Source organism: Dama dama, chromosome 5 (genome assembly GCF_033118175.1).
Source record: "Dama dama isolate Ldn47 chromosome 5, ASM3311817v1, whole genome shotgun sequence".
Classification (NCBI taxonomy): domain Eukaryota; kingdom Metazoa; phylum Chordata; class Mammalia; order Artiodactyla; family Cervidae; genus Dama; species Dama dama.
In genome coordinates this window covers 11,928,281-11,946,758 of record NC_083685.1, presented here as the reverse complement: position 1 = coordinate 11,946,758, position 18,478 = coordinate 11,928,281, and the positions used below count along the sequence as shown (strand labels likewise).

General features: G+C 53.4%; 2 protein-coding genes and 1 non-coding gene across 10 annotated transcripts in view; 2 read left to right on the top strand and 1 right to left on the bottom strand.

Moving 5' to 3' along the window:
• DTX1 (deltex E3 ubiquitin ligase 1) overlaps positions 1-11,719 on the top strand; it is a 38,973-nt gene extending 27,254 nt beyond the window's left edge. Inside the window, exons 4-10 of the mRNA XM_061141848.1 lie at positions 7,785-7,846; positions 8,211-8,372; positions 8,610-8,671; positions 9,184-9,342; positions 9,445-9,606; positions 9,694-9,783; positions 10,441-11,719. Coding sequence (XP_060997831.1) covers positions 7,785-7,846; positions 8,211-8,372; positions 8,610-8,671; positions 9,184-9,342; positions 9,445-9,606; positions 9,694-9,783; positions 10,441-10,665 — 922 coding nt within the window. The 3' untranslated portion in view covers positions 10,666-11,719. The remainder of the gene's footprint in view (positions 1-7,784; positions 7,847-8,210; positions 8,373-8,609; positions 8,672-9,183; positions 9,343-9,444; positions 9,607-9,693; positions 9,784-10,440) is intronic.
• A 502-nt stretch (positions 11,720-12,221) lies between these two features.
• The window catches only part of RASAL1 (RAS protein activator like 1), a 32,834-nt gene continuing 26,577 nt past the window's right edge, over positions 12,222-18,478 (bottom strand). For 5 of the 8 annotated variants that reach the window (XM_061141841.1, XM_061141843.1, XM_061141844.1 and 2 more), the window contains 6 exons: positions 17,381-17,553; positions 15,808-15,945; positions 15,587-15,722; positions 14,744-14,864; positions 13,694-13,770; positions 12,224-13,411 (listed from right to left, as the gene is read on the bottom strand). In XM_061141841.1, coding sequence (XP_060997824.1) covers positions 13,272-13,411; positions 13,694-13,770; positions 14,744-14,864; positions 15,587-15,722; positions 15,808-15,945; positions 17,381-17,553 — 785 coding nt within the window. In that variant the 3' untranslated portion in view covers positions 12,224-13,271. Of the gene's footprint in view, positions 13,412-13,693; positions 13,771-14,743; positions 14,865-15,586; positions 15,723-15,807; positions 15,946-17,380; positions 17,554-18,478 lie in introns of all 8 variants that reach the window. The other 3 variants (XM_061141840.1, XM_061141845.1, XM_061141847.1) reach the window with 2 other exon arrangements.
• Positions 16,727-16,797, top strand: TRNAG-GCC (transfer RNA glycine (anticodon GCC)). Its single transcript has one exon. It is a non-coding gene; the product is annotated as a tRNA-Gly (tRNA).

Below are 18,478 nucleotides of genomic sequence, written 5' to 3'. Positions count from 1 at the left end.
CCACATATCAGCCTAGTGGGCTCAGCCCTGGCCTCTGACTCAGAAACTCCAGGACTGCTAACCAGCTGGGTGACCTTCATGAAGTCACTTCCCCTCTCTGTGCCTCAGTTCCATCATCTGCAGGATAAATGACAAACAGATTTCAGTTCATGTGCCGTCTCTGCTTGAATGGGAATGACTTTCTGGAGTCCTTTAGCTTAGTGGAAAGGAGTGCTGGGATGGATTGGTGATGTCTGCCATGGGTGCAGTACTAGCATTAATACACATGTCATGTGTTTGCCATCCCTGCTCCAACCTTGTCTCTGAGAGCTACTGTTTCTAAGGACACCAGGCCTCCCTCTGAAGATACCTCAGAAGAAATAGATCTATTCCATAGTTGGCTCAACTCCTGTATTCAATACTTACTGAGAACCCATTTATGCCCAGTTTCATCCTCAATCCCGGGGTCACAGAGCCAGGTTAGACAAGTTTCCAGAAGCTTATAGTCTGGTAGAAGAGATGGGGTGGAATTCCACAGCTAGAAAGGAAGACAGGAAACGTCTGTGTCCTCAAAGAAAAGACAAACGCATTCCCCTGGGAATTAAAAATGGTTAGGGCTTCCCTAACCATTCCCTTCCCAGGTGGTCCAGTGGTTAAGACTCTGGGCTTCCAAAGCAGGGGGCACAAGGTTCAATCTCTAGTTGGGAAAATAAGATCCATCATGCAACATGGCGTGGCAAAAAAAAAAAAGAGTGGTTATGTATTCACTGGGGGTAAATCAGAAAAGCCTCCTGAAGTTGGTGACCTTGAAACCTGTCTTCAAAGAGAAAAGGTGAATTGAGAATAGACAGTATGGACAGTCAGTGGGTACAGTGTGGCAAAGATAGCCAGATAGGAACGGGCAGGGAACAGTGTGAGGAACAGCATCTAGGAAACCCTCCCCATGGTATCTCATCCTGCCTTTGAACGCTGCCCTGCCAGCCAGAGCAGGTACAAGGCATCTCTCTTTGCTTGTCTTTTGACAAAAGAAGGAGAGAGGAGCCAAATGCCCTTTTCCAGACTCATTCTGGGGAGATTTTTTCCTCAAATATAGCCTCCTGTCTTAGTCTCTGAACCAGGGTAAGAGAACTTGGTTTTGTGTGTGTGGAGAAGAGCACAGACTAGAATCTGACATTCTGGGCTCACATTTGAGCTCTACCACTTACTGGCCAGTGACTTCACCTCTCTGTGCCTCAGTTTCCCCCTCTATAGAATTGGACGATCAGGTGACGGAGGGAGGATATACAGCCAAGTCTGGGACATAGCGAGCTCTTGAAATTATTGGCCCCCTCCCCAGGCCATCTGTGTGAGGCGTGTTCCCTGAGACAGTTTCCAGGAAAGGTCAGGGTTCCTCAAAGCCTGGCCATGGAATCTCTGCCTTGAGAAGGATGCGAAGCATTTCTGGAAATTTCTTAGAGAAAGCTTACTCGGGCAGTTCCCACGGATGCCCACAAAGCGTGCTCACTTCACAGCATTTTTTTAAAAAATTGTTTGGCCACACTGCACAGCTTGTGGGGTCTTAGTTCCCTGACCAGGGGTCAAATCCACACTCCCCGCCTTGGAAAGGCAGAGTCTTAACCACTGGACCACCAGGGAATTCCAGTGTGCTTGTTTTCGAATGGACATTGGCAGAGAGTCTCCGAGGGGACCAGAGGCTACAGAGAGGCTTCTCTGGGCATCTGCTTCAAGGCTCACTTCCAATGTGTGCAAAAAAAAAAAAAATTCACGGGGAGATTATGCCTGAGCATCGCCTCGGAACATCCCCGAAAAATCCAGTCTTCCTTCCTTCTTTCATGCAACAAGTCTTTCTTGAAAATCTACTGCATGCCATGTACTAGCGGTGACAGTGGGTGGTGAGCAAAGTCTTCCTGCTGAGGCAGCATCACAGCAACCTCTGTGAGAAAAGCCTTCAGGCGGAGGGCGCAGCAAGTGCGCACGCCTCAGAAGGGCTCAGCAGTTCATTTCGTTATTATTATTTTAATCAGTGAGACACTGTTATTTTATACATAGAGAGAATAACATCTCATCTATTATATATATATAACAATGTCTCATCTATTATATATGTGTGTGTGTGTGTGTGTGTGTGTGTGTGTATGCTTCTCTGTGCATCATTTGGGACCTTAGTTCCTCCACCAGGGATCAAACCCATGCCCTCTGCAGTGGAAGTGCAAAGTCCTAACCACTGGACCTCCGGGGAAGTCGCAGGGCTCAGCATTTTAGAGCAGCAGCAGAAGCGTGTAGAGTAGAGAGATGGAGAGGGTAAGAGATGAGGTTACAGTGCCAGGGAAGGTCTGGTTATATGGAAGACTTTTATAAAGTCTTTTATAGACTTTTATATCAGACTGTGATATTATATATATATAATATTAATTATGTATAATATATTATATTAATATTATATCAGTTATATATCATATTATAAAATTAAGTAAGGTAAGAGCAAAGGCAGAGGCCTCTCTAAAGTGGCAAGGAAGGTCTCCGGTAGGGTGACATTTGAGCAGAAACCTGTGTTGAGTGAGGGAGCAGAACATGAGGATAACTGGGCATTCTGGAAGAGCAGTCAGCTAGCGCAAAGGCCCTGGGGTGAGGATGTGCCTGGCCTGTTTTGCAGAATCCCAGGGAAACCAGGAGGCTGGGGTGGAGTGGATGAGGCGGGAGCACAGGAAAAGTAGAGTTCAAGGGATCGGTACTGGCTGTGTTGCATACGGTAATGTGTGCGTGCTAAGTCGCTCAGTCATGCCACCCTTGGATCATAGCCTGCCAGGTTCCTCTGTCCATGGGGATTGTCCAGGCAAGAATACTGGAATGGGTTGCCGTGCCCTCCTTCAGGGTATCTTCCTGACCCAGGGATCAAAAATACATCTCTTATTTCTCCTGCATTGGCAGGCGGGTTCTTTACCACTAGCTCCACCCGGAAAGCCCATGCAGTAAAGAGGCTGGAATTTACTCTTAGCAAGGTAAGAGCCAGGAGGGACTGAGGATAGAGGAGGAACGGGATCTGGCGCAGAGATGGGCAAGGCATCGGACCCAGCCCTGCCCTGGGACAGCTTCTGGTCAGAACAGGTTTCAGGCCTGCAGGGTTCCTCTGACCCTTTGCCATGTGGGGGCGTTGAGGCGGGGGAGGGGGGAGGGCGGAGCCAAGGGCGAAAGCCCGCCCCTCCTTCCCGGAGGCCTGCGGGCAGCGGTCTCCTGTCCAGGGCAGGAGGATGTTCTCACTGACTGACTGGGAGGAAACAGTGCATCCCACATCAAAAGGGGGCCTGGGTGGTTCCCACGCTCCGGCATCGTGGGAACCTTGCTACCCTGGGTTCTCGCAGGGGGCCTGCAGATTGAGAGAGGCTGGGGGCCACCTGGGGACTGTCCCCCAGCTTGCCGATGGGTAAATACAAAACAGCCCCACCATCACACCTTACTCACAACCCTCCTCCCCGGAGCAAGACATCTTTGTAACCCAGAGCTCTGTGGCTTTTAAAGGGTGCCAGAGATTGGAGGACTGCTAAGATCTAAAATAGTCCCTTTCTGGGGTCCCCTCAGCCCCCTCCCTAACTCCCGGGCCAAAGGCTCAGCATGACCAGGGTCATGAGCCAGACCAGACTTTGTGCTTCATATAGACCTGAGGTAGCCAACTGTCCTTGCTGGTTGGTAGAGGCTCCCTAGAAATCTGTGCTGATGATTCTACTTGGCTCGAGAGAGTGCTGTGATGGATTAGTGATGTCTGCCACAGGTAGGAGACAAGAAGTGGTGGTCCTCATGCTAAATATTTTTCTTTCCACCCACTTTACAGATAGCCCTGGAGAGAAGGAAGGATTGTTTTCTCATGAGATAGGAAGGAAGGAAGGAAGAAGGGGATGGGGAAGCCCTGGATATAGAGAGGACCTTAACAGTGTGTCTATACTGGAAGTGTTTTAAGGAATTCCCTGGCTGTCCAGTGCTTAGGACTCCACACTTCTACTTCAAGGGACATAGGTTCAATCCCTGGTCAGGGAACTAAGATCTGCATGCCAATAATATTAACAACAATGATACAAGGGAAATGTTTCAAAGGACAGCAGAAAGAGGAGAAGCCAGAGGTGCCTGCATGCTATCTTATCAGAGGATTGGGGGACTTCCCTGTTGGTCCAGTGGATAAGACTCTGTGCTCCCATTGTGCAGGTGGCATGGGTTCAATCCCTGGCCAAGGAACTAAGATTCCACATGCTGTGCAGAATTGCCAAGAACAACAAAAAAAGAGGATGTAGAGGGGATGAGATTAGGGTGGTGGTCTCCCTGCAGGAATGTCCTGGAGGATTATGATAGACGCCAGGAAGGGGGAGATGGATCCCCCATCCCCTGGGTCCTGGAAGCCTGCAAGGAGGAGAAACTCAAGACATGCCCACTCTCACCCCTGCAACAGACTATGAGCTTTGCATGTTTTATCCCATTGAACCTTTGCAAGACTCTATTCCCATTACACATGGGGAGACTGAGGCACAGCATCTTTCCCCTGTCACACCTCAGCTACCCAAGCCTGGGGGCCCCATGGTACCTCTCCTCTGTTGCACCTCCCTCAAGAGCTGTGTTCAGTGACTCCAGGTCACCAGAGTGTTTGGGGACCCCGATGTCTGCTCCAGATGCTGCCACCCTCCTCAAGGGAGGGGTCTGGGAGGGGTATCCTGGCTGACTGGGTATAAGCCTGTGATGCTGGGCAGGCACAAAATGAGGGCTGTGTGCCGTGCATGTGTGTGTTACTGTGTGTGTAAAGTGGGAGCCTCCCAGTCAAGTGTCTGCATGTCAGTGTGGGGGAGTGTAGGTCAGAGTGTGTGGACCAGTCTGTCCCACCTGGCTTCTCCTACCCAGTTGAATGTCTTTGTGGTGTCTGCACGTGGGTATCTCTCTGGGCGCTGTGATCCCTAAATCCATGTTTCTGTGGTGTTCTCTGTATAGAAGTGTGTGTCTATGTCTAGACCTGTGTGTGTTCGTGGAGTGTGTTCCCTGAGGTGTGTCTGTGTGTATGTATGCATGGTGTGTATTCCCTGGTGTGTGTGTGCGTTTGTGTGTTTGCGTGCAAGAGTGTGTGGCACGTTCCCCAAGTATACGTGTATCTGTGTCTGTATCTCTACACAGGAAGGGGGCCTCCTGGGTTGTGGGCACATTTGTGTGTGCGTGTAACTGTCATGTGATCCCTGGAGTGTGTGTGTACATGGAGCCGGGGGCACGTTTGCAGGGGTGTGTGCTGATCTGTGCAGTGTTTTCCATGTGTGCATGAATCTGTGTTCTATTGCACTTGGCATGTTCCCTATACATGTGCATGCATATATAGCCCACGTTCCGAGGGGGTATGTGTGTGTGTGTGTGTTTCTGGACACACTGGAGCGGCACGCAAACCTGCCAAGTGTACCACTGGCTTAAAGACACCTTCCCCCCAGCTCACTGGTGCCGACTGTGCCTGGGGGGCAGGTGTCCAAACAGCACTGACCGGGTCAGACGTGAGCAGGCTTGCCAAGGAGGGCTGCTGCAGCGCCTTCCCCAGCTGTCCCTGCCCCCACCCCTTTCTGCACTTCCTCCTGCAGCAACCCCAGGCCCTTCACGTTGCCCCTGGCTTTTTTTTTTTTTTTTTGCTGTGTCAGGTCTTACTTGCAGCATGGGGAATCTTTGTTGCCACATGTGAAATCTTCCTTCTACTTCCCTGACCAGGGATCAAACCCAGGACTCCTGAATTGAGAGTATGGAATCTTAACCACTGGACCACCAGGGAAGTCCCTTGTCCCTGGCTTTCATGACACTCCTCCTTATCAAAACTTCCCCATCCGATTTCATGCCCATCCACAGCAAGATACCAGTTCACCCACAAGGCTAAACCCTGAAGTCTGGACCCAGCTGGGCAGATTGTACAGATCACAGCAGGCCTCCTCCTTCAACCCTCCTGACAGGTATTATCATCCCCATTTTACAGATAAGGAGACTGAGGAGCACAGGGGTTAAGTGACTCTCCCAAGCTTATCCCTGCAATGCCTTCGTGGTTTCCTCTCCAAGATGGAGAGAAGTTATACCATGACTTAGTGGGCTGAGGTGCAAGAGAGGTGAAATTAACCAGGATTACACAGTGATGGTGATATGATGGTGCTTGGTGTTCAGTCGCTCAGTCATGTCTGACTCTTTGTGACCCCCTGGACTGCAGCATGCCAGGCTTCTCTGACCTTCACCATCTCCCAGAGCTTGCTCAAGCTCACGTCCATGGAGTTGGTGATGCCATCCAACCGTCTCGTCCTCTGCTGTCCCCTTATCCTCCTGCCTTCAATCTTTCCTAGCATCAAGGTCTTTTCTAATGAGTCAACTCTTCACATCAGGTAGCCAAAGTATTGGAGCTTCAGCATCAGTCCTTCCAATGAATATTCAGGATTGATTTCCTTTAGGATTGACTGGTTTGACCTCTTTGCAGTTCAGGCAAGAATACTCGAGTGGGTTGCCATGCCCCCCTGCAGGGGATCTTCCCAACCCAGAGATTGAACCCATTTCTCTTGTGTCTCCTGTGTTGGTAGGCTGGTTCTTTACCACTAGCACCACCTGGGAAGCCCAATGATGGTAGTGATGATGGTTGAAACTATGAGTCTCTAGTAGGTTCTAGGAAATGTGCTCAGCCTTTTACATGTAGAATTTCACTGACTCTCCATAGCATATGTAAGGGAAGTGCCATGAAAAAAAAAAAGTGAAGGTGTTAGTTGCTTAGTTGCGTCTGACTCTTTGTGACCCCATAGACTGTAGCCCATCAGGCTCTTCTGCCCATGGAATTCCCAAGGCAAGAATACTGGAGTGGGTAGCCATTCCTTTCTCCAAGGGATCTTTTTGAAAGGGAGGTGCCATATTATGCCCATTTAACTGATGAGGAAACACATTTATAAGAGATGTGGTGATGTGCCATGTGATGAAGTGAAGTCGCTCAGTCGTGTCCAACTCTTTGTGACCCCATGGATTGTAGCCTACCAGGCTTCTCTGTCCGTGGGATTTTCTAGGCAAGAGTACTGGAGTAGGTTGCCATTTCCTTCTCCATCCAGCTGCTTAATGGTTGAGCTGAAATATGAAAGCAGCTCTGAATGATTCCAAAAGCTAGATCTCTTCAGAAGGAAGAGCAAAGATGGGAGGCAAGCTACATTTTCCTGAGACCTTTTCATTTGAAGAGGGGATAATGCCTTAGTCACCAGAACTGACATCAGTAAGTACTCCAGAGGGGGAAGAACGTTCATCACCCGATGTCTCTGGAAAACCTGGATTAGCCACAGCTAACCTGTTTCCTTATGCAGGACTTATCAGAGCCTTTAATACGTTCACATACGTTGTGAATGTCCTAGTGGGAGACAGTGAAGTGGATCCTTGGTGATCCCTAAATCCTTCTTTCCCAGAACTTTTATGGGTATCATCAGCAAACTTTGAGAGAAGTTTGGCTAAGTCATGAATAGTTGGGTTTCAGACACAATAGTCAATGAAAAGGAACAGTTGGGAGCCAACTTCTCTCACCTGGGAAGAGGTCAGCTGTGGAGTGGGAGAGGGTCAGTACTAAGTCTAGGGGTTCATTCCATTATCACGGGGGGCAGAGGTCCTGGCCACACCCTACCCCATAATATTGACAGAAGGTTTCAGAGTAGGAATGGAATTCTCTAGTGGTCATTCTAGATGAGTGGGACAGGCAGAAAGGAATCAGAGCATGCCCGTGAGCCAGAGACAGAAGGCAAAGCAGGGTCCCCTGATCTGGTCTGGGGAGGCTACAGTCTCTTCTCTTCTCCTCTCAGGGTCCCCGCCCTCCCGGTGAAGAACTTGAATGGTACAGGGCCAGTCCACCCGGCCCTGGCAGGTGAGGTCCAGTGGAGGATGGAAAAGAAGGGCGGGGCCCACAAGGTGGCAGCCCCACCAGTCTGCCCACTGACTCCACCCCTTGGTGGGCGTGGCCCAGAGGGCACATCCCCTACCATTGGGCTATAACTCTGGGGTGGGCGGGGCCCGCAGAAGGCTCTCAACTTGGCTCCAACTTTGGGTGGGGCTGAGTGGGCACTGTCCATGGGATACACCCCATCCACCCATCCGAGGATTCCTGGGTGTACCGGGTGGGCGGAGTCTGGGGAGAGACCCTAAGGGTCCTCTCGACGATGGGAGAGCAGGGTGGACAGGGCCTGGATGAGCACCCCGCCCCCTGACTATCGCTGCCCGGCGTCCCGCAGGGATGACTGGGATCCTGCTCTGCGCCGCGGGACTGCCCGTCTGCCTGACCCGGGCCCCCAAGCCCATCCTGCACCCACCGCCGGTGAGCAAGAGCGACGTCAAGCCCGTGCCTGGCGTGCCCGGGGTGTGCCGCAAGACCAAGAAGAAGCACCTGAAGAAGAGTAGGCCTCCTAAGCTAGACCCTGACCCCTGAACTAACCCTGCTAACCCATCTGAGCTCTTCTGGCCCCATCCACCACCAACTCCGATTACATAAAACCTCAAGCAACCCCTGACATGTGACTCCCACCAGCTCTTACAGCTTCTGACCCTATCCTTCTGGCTGACCCTGTCCTGAGCCATGCCCTCAGGGCTAGACTCGGGGTACAGTCAAGCCCAGCTCAATTCTGTCCTTGCAGGTAAGAACCCTGAAGATGTGGTTCGAAGGTACATGCAGAAGGTGAAGAATCCACCTGATGAGGTGAGCCCCTGAGCAAGGAGGGGGGCGGAGGGCAGGCAGCCTCCCCTCCAGAGATGAAGACCCCAGCACCCCACTCCTTGTGAGGTTCTATGTGTTACAGCTTCTTCCAGTTTGTGGGTTTGCCTTCTCACTGTCTTTACAGCATCTTTTGATAAACACCAATGCTACGTTTAACAGAATCACATTTATCAACCTTTTGATAATCAACAGTTTCTGCATCTTATTTTTACCCATATTTTTCCAACAAACGTATTTAAGCTTTGTTTTCAACAGTTAAGTCTTGAATCTGTCTGGAGGGGGTGTGAGGGAGCCATCTCTTCCCCTGCCATGCACCTGAATTCAGTACCTGGGAGTGTCCCCTCCTTTGGACAGATGGAGGCCAGAGAGGGGGCGGCCTGCTGCCCTTGGGGGTGGGGTGAGGGTCTGGCCCCTGCTGAGGTGCAGTGCTGACCTGGGGGTGTCCTGCCCCCCCCCAGTCTTCAGTCTCCCTCCTGTGCTCCCCCTGACCCCAGGACTGCACCATCTGCATGGAGCGGCTGGTCACGGCCTCTGGCTACGAGGGCGTGCTTCGGCACAAGGGTGTGCGACCTGAGCTCGTGGGCCGCCTGGGCCGCTGTGGCCACATGTACCACCTGCTGTGCCTCGTGGCCATGTACTCCAATGGCAACAAGGTGGGCTGGCGTGGGGGGGAGGTGGGGGTGGGGACAGGCAGAGGGCTGGGGAGGGGCCCAGACGCCTGGGAGCCTCACAGCCACGCCCCCTCCCCGCCCCAGGATGGCAGCCTGCAGTGCCCCACCTGCAAGGCCATCTACGGGGAGAAGACGGGCACTCAGCCTCCCGGGAAGATGGAGTTTCACCTCATCCCTCACTCGCTGCCCGGTTTCGCTGACACCCAGACCATCCGCATCGTCTACGACATCCCCACCGGCATCCAGGTGAGCCCTCAGGCCCCTGACTTTGAACTCGGCAGCGGTTCCCCACTGCCGTCTGAGGTTCAAGCCCCCTGCTGCCCCTCCCCACAGGGCCCTGAGCACCCCAACCCAGGCAAGAAGTTCACTGCAAGAGGCTTCCCACGCCACTGCTACCTGCCCAACAACGAGAAGGGCCGGAAGGTGGGTGCTGCGAGGGCAAGGGGGTGTGGGAGCAGGCCAGGGCCCCAGCACTGAGCATAGCCAACTAGTGTGCGTGTGTCTAGCCCTGCCAGTGGCCTCAAAACCTCATTTCATTTAGCAGCCCGCTGAGGTCAAGGTCTTAACACCATTTTAGAGATAAACAAAGCCTCAGCGAGGGCAAGCCATTTGTCCGAGGTCACACAACGAGGTCACACAGGAGCCTGGATTTGACCCAAGCAGTCTAGACTCTTCACTGCCGCACCAGAAGAGTGTCGGCTTTTACTTTTTGTTTTTCAAAAGAAGTCAGAAATTCTCATTTTCACGTGAAACTTTCAGGTTATTGAATACTGCCAACGAAGGAACGAAGCGGCTATTTAATACAGCGTGAGGTTCAAACCAAACACAGCTGAGGGTCATCAGTTTGAGACTCTTCACCCCAAAGAAATAGGCTGATAACATGGAAAGTGGTTTTACTGGGGGAGCTCAGAGTGGGAGTCAGTCTAGGGAAGGAAGTGAGCACGCTGGGTGGCCACGGAGAATCTTGCAGGGTAACCTCAGGGTGGACGGCGAGGGACTCAAGCCGTGGGCCTGCCGGGCTGCCTGTGACCCTTGCTCGCTCCGCCCCCCATTTGCCCCGCCCATTGCCACGCCCTCCAGGTGCTGAGGTTGCTCATCACCGCCTGGGAACGGAGACTCATCTTCACCATAGGGACGTCCAACACCACAGGCGAGTCGGACACCGTGGTGTGGAATGAGATCCACCACAAGACCGAGTTTGGATCCAACCTGACGGGCCATGGCTACCCGGACGCTAGCTACCTAGACAACGTGCTGGCGGAGCTCACAGCCCAGGGTGTGTCTGAGGCTGTGGCCAAGGCCTGAGGCCCGAGGCTGCCCACCTTCCCTCCTGCTTTGCCCCTGGTCCGGCACATGCCTCCCTCCGCCCGCCGGGTGTGTCCTGGCGGCCCAGGTTCAGGGCTGGGGAGGAGCCTGCAGGAGGAGCCAGGAGCGTTCCGGGGATTTGGCTGGTAGCAGTTGGGATGATGGGAGGATGGCAGGCCAGCCGGCTTCGACCCTAGCTCTTTGAGAGTGTCGCAAGGGTGTACCGGAAAACATAGCAACCTCCCTACTAAAAAGACAGAGCCCCACCCCCTCACACAAACACACGTGTCCTGTTGAACACATGCACGCACACCCACGTGCCTCTACTTACCCCCAGACTAGGGGGGAAGAGACAGAAAGACCCCTGTGATACCCCATGTGGATTCCCATCTGTGTCTCTATCGCATCTGCACAGGCTTGTCTGCAAGCAGGGGCTCAGGGCTAGCACCTGGGGGCCCAATGGGGCTCCAGGAGAAAAAGGGGCACTTGGGAAGCTCAGTCTCCCCCCATCTCTGCCACCCACTAATGGCCCACTGGGTGGAAGCCCCAGATTATTCAGCAGTTTTGCAAAAGGGCAGGCCAGGGAGACAGACTAGAAGAATCTTATTTTGTGCTTATGTCTCTTCATCCTTCTGGGACCCTGACCTCCTCCCCTCCCATCCCCGAGCCTATGTCTGTCCCTGATAAAGGCACTGTTTTCCTTTCCTCCCCACCCCATTCTCTCCACCAAATCACTCCCAACATCAAGATCCAAAGGCTGGAGCTTCTGGCTTCAGGAGCGAGACGAGGAGGCCTGGCTTAGGCCAGCAGGTTTAAAAAGCAGACCAGACAGCAAAGAGTCCATTTCCCTTTCCTCGGGAGTGGGCAGTGGGGTGGCTGATAGCCTCGGCCAACCAGGGGCCTGTTGCTCAGGCAACTCACCAGCTCCGCCTCTGTTGATTGGCTGCCATGGTGGAAGTCAGCCAAGATTTAAAGGGACGCCAGCGATTGCTCTTTTGAAAATCTTACCAGTCCCACTGTGGGTGGAGAAATAAATGGTCTTTCTCCTCCTCAACTGGGTCTTTTCCTGTCAAGAAGGGGCGTGGGTGGCTCTGTTTCTGGGGGACTTCAGTCCATCCCATGGGGGAGCTTGCAACAAAATGGTGACCCAGGCCCACTGTCCCTGTCAGGCTCGGGCAGCTGGAGATGGAGGGTCCCCACGCTTCTCTTGTCCTGGGGTGGGCTGGGGGTGTGATGGTGGCGGAGGCAGACCCTCCCAATCCTAGTCCCCAAGAGGGTACAAGTTGAAGTTCTGTTCTCCAGCACAGGTGCAAGGCAATGCACGCAGCTCCCGGGTTCAATGACTAGGAATGAGGAACTCAGGCTGGGAGCCTCCAGGAAACAGTGGGGGAGCTGGGAGACGCCGTAATGGCTTGCGGGAACCTCAGAACCCCGGTCTCTGCCCTCGGGGAGGAGGACCAGGTTCTGTCCCGGATCTGCAGCACGTCTCCAATCAACCTCTCACATCCCTGGAGGCTGGGAGGCTGTAGTGGATGCTGCAGCTCCAGGCGACCCCTGCTGGGCACCTTTGGGATAGCACCGCATCTTTCCTGGTCCTTAACGTTTCTGTCCTACCCTCTAGTTACACAAAACGGGAAATGAATATTTGGAGACCCTTCCAATCCTGCCAGTTGGGTGTTCCCCAACATTTTACCTTCTGTGATTCATTCTCAAACAAAAGCTCACCTCAATATAAAATCGCCCAGCCCCGTGATCCTCAAATCTCACGTGCAATCCACATCACCTGTGGAACATGCTGAACGCCCCGATGCCTGCCCTCATGCTCCCTCAGATTCTGATTCAGTTGATCCAGGAAGCTGCATTTCCAGTAGATACCCTGAGGATGGGCTGTGGACCACAATCTCAGAAATCCCTCCCTGTTTCCTACACTATTGCCATGGAACCCATTTTGAAAATCACACATATCAACTCACTCACTCATTTTATCCAGGGTAAACTGAGGCTCAAAGAGAAGGAAAGAGTCTGGCCTGAGGTCTCTCAGGCTTCAAGGGTCTGAGTCAGACATACTGGGCTCTCGGCCTCAGTTATTCCTAAGGGCTCCTGATTGTAGAAGCTTGTGGTTAGGATTCTTGGCCAAGGACAGGGTTCAGGAGAATTGATGAGGTTACAGGGATTGGCAGACATGAAAATAGGAAGGGTTGAGCCCATTTTAGTGCCTGTCTGGGGCAACAAGGCCACATGGGCATCAGGGATTCAGCTGTATCTAGCAGCTCAGGGCCAGGCTGTCCCTGTCAGTGTGGGTAGAGGCCAGTCCAGTGAAGCAGAGACCTCAAGCTGAGCCAAGTAAGTCAGAGTCCTTATTCCATCCACTCCAGTCTGCCTCAACCCAGAGGGTGAGATTCATTCAGTGCAAGGCTGGTTCCCAGCCAAAAGAGTTCCATGCCTGGGTTCTGGGCTTAGAACACATGAGACTAGGGTATCTCTAGGAGCCTGCAAGCCTCAGCATCAGTGAGGTACAGGACAGCCACGAGATTCCTGGGCCAGGGGATGCTGAGAAGGGCCCACTGGCTCCCTCCTCCTCCTTCCAGGCTGATTCTGGCATCCCCTCAGGGCCTCAGGGGGCCCCAAACCACTTTCCCCTGCTCCTGCTGCTGGAACTCCTCATGGGCTTGGTCCAGGTCTGCGAGCACCTCCAGCAGGCGGGCAGCTGCCTCCCTCTGCCGAGCCAGGGCATCAGTACAGGCCCCTGGGAGAGAGAAGAGGAGGCCATAGGGTTTCAGCCAGGCCACGGCAGGCTGTTCTAGTTCAGATCCAGTGGCTGCCTTAGGCTCCAGATGTGCCTGGGGCCCCGAGAATCCTAAGATGTGCCAGAGCCGCACGTGCAGCTCCCCGACCTGCTGGTGGATTGCAAACAGGAGAGTGGAGTGGGGTGGGGGGAAGGGGGCACAGAGACTGGGGTGGGAGGTCCTTGGCAAGTTGTGGGAGGTACCAAAGAAGAGAAAGAAAAGGGATTTCCTTATCCCCTTACCTTCCATGGCCCTGGAGCCCTGCTCTGGGTCTGCCTCCAGAGTTGTATGCATGTTGGAATCCTCCAGGAATTTCATCCTGAAAGTTAAGAGGGAGAAAACCAGGCTGGTCCCTGAGTCCCAATCCTGCTCTCGAACCCAGAGATTCTGCTGGTTGAAGGAGACATTACAGGTTCCCACTAAACCATCATCATCGCCATCATCATCACAGCAAATATAGAGTGTCTGATGCTATTCCAAGCCTGTTCCATGTATAAACTCATTTAATTAGCACAAAACACAGGTGGATACTTGTGGCTCCATGACACAGATGATTGCTGAGACAGAGAGACATAAAGTAACTTGCCTAAGGTTGCACAGCATAATAATAATTGTTACCCTTTATTATTAGAAAGGGTATTATAGTTTATGTTTTTATTATATAGAAAGCTAACTATGTGTCCAGGCACTTACAAAGTGCTTTACCTGTATAAGCTCATTCGGTCCTCAGGACAACCCCATGAGGTAAGGACTGTTGGTACCCTAATTTTCCAGACTGAGAAAACTGAGGTACAGAGAAGGTAAGCAACTCGCCCAAGGTCACACAGCCAGTCCAGAACTTGAAACCAGGCAGGCCAGCTTCAGGACTCACACTGTAAGCTGGAACAAATCTCCACCGCTGAGTTACAGTGATCCTGAGGTCAGCCAAAAGGGGCTGGGGACACACATCCACACTTGATGCCTGTGTCTCGGGAGTCCTGGGTATCAAAGGATCTCAAGATCCATGGAACTTCCCTGGCAGCCCAGTGGTTAAGACTGAGCTTCCAATGTTGGGGGCAAGGGTTCAATCCCTGGTCAGGAAACTAAGACCCTACATGCCATGTGGCATGGCCAAAGTGGAAAAAAAGAAAAAAGGTCCCAAGATCTGGTTCTGTATTAGAGCCCACCTGAGGACGAAAACAGTCCTCCCCTAGAGCCTGGCCCCACCCAGAAGCTCATCAGAGGCACATGGGAAGAATGAACCGGTGATCATGGGGAGGACACAGCGAAGTGGGTTGCGGGATGAGACCCACCTGAGCCGGTCCCGCCCCAGAAGCAGCTGCCGATACACCATCTGGGTCTCAGCATCAGGATCCAGTGGGTCACTCCAGTCCCCCAGGGTGACGGCCGAGTGCGTGCGGCTGCAGCCGGAAGCTGGGGCGACACAGCGGCATCATCTGTAACTTTGCATTCCCCTTCCAGAAGCCTCCATGGCCAAGCCCTGCCCCTTAGACTTCTAAAACCACTCTTCAAACCTACTGCTTCCTTCCAGCCACACTGCCTCTGCCTTCACCCAACAGAGGAATAGCCTCACTTCTCTCCATGCCCCTCCCACACTCTAGGCTCAGCCACACAGACCTTTCTTGATCCTTCAGCCTGTCTTTGCTCTGCCTGAAACACTCTCTTCCTCTGTCCCTTTCTCCAACTTCACTACTTAACTCTTACTCTTCTCACAGGTCATACTTGATCCGCACCTCCTCCAGGAAGCCCTTCTTGCTGTCCTACCCTGGGGCTGGGCCAGAGGGGTTCACTGGCGTCTCAAAAGCCTCATCTTGGCACTTGTAACACTGTATTACAATTGTCTGGTTATTCATTTATTTTCCTGAGAACAAGCCTGGCATTTGGTAGGCACTTGGAAAAAAGTATCTGTGTGCCAGGCAGTGTTCTAATTGCTTTGCATATATCAATTTATTTAATCCTCACAGCAACCCTACAAGGTGGGCATTATCATCAGGCCCATTTTACCCTTGAGAAGACTAAGGCAGAGAGAGGTTAAGTAACTTGCTCAAGGCTGCAGGGCCAGCCCAGGCGGAGGTGGGACACCCTGTGATTGACAGGTGTGGAGGGCGGAGCCTGAGTCCGCCCTGCCTCCTCACCTGAGCGCTCGGCCTGGAGGCAGCAGGTCCAGTGCCCGCTGCGGAAGGCACCGGGGTGGCAGGAAGCCAGCTTGTCCGGGTTGGGGGCGCTGGCCTTGCGCAGGGCCGACACCCATTGGTTGAGCTCGTTCACATTCTGCGGGGAGATGGAGGGGCAGTCAGAGATGGATTGGGAGCCCAAAGGCGCCCTCTGCTCCTCCCCCATCCTGGCGGCGCCTCACCTTGCACTGGAGGTAGGTGGTGTGCAGCGCCCCTGCGCCGTCCTGCGTCACCACCTGCATCACGTGCGGCAGCTGGAAGGCGCCCTCGTCCACGCGCTCCACGGCTCGGATGTGCGACACGGGGATGGAGGAGCGCATCTGGGAGAGAGGGCTGTCGCTGCAGGGCGGGCTAGGGACCGGGGCCAGGGAGACCGGGCTCGGGGACAGCTTTCCTGTGGGTGTGTGAATCCGGCGGTGTGTTCCGGCATGGGGACAGTCAACTTTGTGCATCTGTCCTATGTGTGTGTCCACTTGGCGGCCCTGTGAGTCCCGCAGTCTTGGCCCATCACTCTCCCAGTGATAACTTCTCTGGGCATCAGTTTCCATCATCATCATCACCATCACCATGGCAACCCCTGCTACTGCACTTGGGATGTGGTTCTAAGCGCGCTACATTTACCAACTTATTTTATCATGATAACAGATTTCTGAGGCTGGGTCTATCATTCCTCCCAATTTACAGATGAGAAAACTGAGGCATGATAAAGGACCCTTCAGAGGCCACTCAGCTGGTGCAGCCAGAATTGGAACCCAGGTAGTTGAACTCTAGAATCTATACTCTGCTGATAAAGTAGAAAGAATAAGTGTAGGCACCATCTCCAGTGGTAGCTTTTATGATCTGCAGGTGTGCAGACACAGAAATGGGTAGATCCCCATGGGTGTCTCAGTTTGAGCTAGACTGAATGGCAGCCCCATGAGAGCAGGGAGTTTGTGTTTTGTTTATTGCATTATCTCCAGCACTAGAACACTGCATGGTACACAGAAGGTACTCGATAAGTGCTTGATGGGTGAATGGATGGGTGAATGAATGCCTGGATATGAGTGCATGTACCTCTGGGTGAGAGATCCAATTTTCTATGAGCCTCTATGGTACGTAGGTGCATGGGTAGTTCAGTGGTAGAATTCTTGCCTGCCACGCGGGAGGCCCAGGTTCAATTCCCAGCCCATGCAGCCACAGCATCCCCTTTGGGCTTCCCAGGTGGGGTTAGTAGTAAAGAACCTGCCTGCCAATGCAGGAAACAAGAGAGACTCAGATTTGATCCCTGGGTCAAGAAGATCCCCTAGAGGAGGGCATGGCAACCCACTCCAGTATTCTTGCCTGGAGCATCCCATGGACAGAAGAGCCTGGCGGGCTACAGTCTGCAGGCTAACAAAAGAGTCGGACACGACCAAAGCGACTTAGCATGCATGGTATGCAGGCAGAGACCTGCCTGGAAACAGCTGAGGAGGGTTAAGCATTGTCCATGCCCTGGGAGTGTCCACATCTGGGCGGGTACGTCCCAGCCACCACAGATGCACATGCTGAAGACTGTCTGATGGTGCCTGTAGGTGTTTGCCTGTCCCTGTTCTGTGCCCACCTGGACCCACAGGTATAAGCAGAGCCTGGCCTTAGAACTTGAGTTTGCTAAGCTGCCTTGGGACCTTGGGCAAGTCTTTGTCTCCTCCTGGGCCTCAGTATACCCCTGGGTACAAAGAGGCAGCTCTGTGAGGGAGGCCACTGCGGAAGTCCCCCCACTGCGGGCTGGATCCCCACCTGCCACTGGGGACTCTTGGAGTAGGAGAGTGTCTCCCCGCTGAGCCGGAAGTAGCGCTTCTTGAAGGCAAAGCGTGTGGCCAGGCCGGCGGGCTCCTCCTTGCGCTTGAGCAGGTAGCCTTCTCGGACGGTCACTGAAGGCGGGACCAGGGCCCTGGCTGGGCCCCCAGCCTCTGGAAAGTGGGGAGGGGGGACTGGGAACCCTTCCACCTTCCGAGGGTCTCATGGAGGAGCAGGATTCTCGGCTCCCCGAAAGGTGGGAGGATGAGTAAGATGGACTCTACTTTCTCCACAGGGAATGGTGTTACTGAGGGCTGGGGTAGGGAATGGGGGTGGCAGGGAGTGGGAGCCCCAAAGTTGGCCTTGGTGATCCCCTTCCAACTTGAGGGGTGTACAGGCACCAGCAGGAGTCAGTCTAGGGAGTAAGGGCCCTGGATCTAGCTACCCTTAGGGAGTCCAAACACAGGCCCCCCCACCCCAGCATACAGGGACCCCAACAGGTCACAACCAGGCCTCCACATTCCCACAGGGTGCTCCTAGGTGATTCGGACCCAAGTACCTCATGACCAGGGCCCCACATTATGATATAGACTCATCCCTAACTCCTCTGCTTAAAACCATCCCATGGGGAGTCCCCTAGGGGTCCAGTGGTTAAGAAGCCACCTGCCAATGCAGGGGACACAAGCTGGATTCCTGGTCGGGGAACGAAGATTCCGCATGCCGCGGAGTAACTAAGCCCGCAGGCCACAACTACTGAGCCCACATGCCACAACTAGAGAGAAGCCCTCGTGTCACAACTAAGACCTGACGCAGCCAAATAAATAAATACTTAAATATTAACAAAATAAAACTACCCTGTGGTTCCACTTCACTCCAGGTAAGAGCCAAAATGCTTCCAGCAACCCCACATGACCTGCCCCCTCACCGCTCCTCCAATCCCTCTCGTTCATTCTTCTTCACTGCCCACCCCCCGCACTGTCCACCCCAGGGCCTTTGCACATCCTGTCCCCATCCCAAAACACTTTCCCAGGATCCTCACTGCTTGCTCTCTGTCCTCGTTCAGGTCTTTGCTCTAATATCACCCTGGGGAGGCCATTC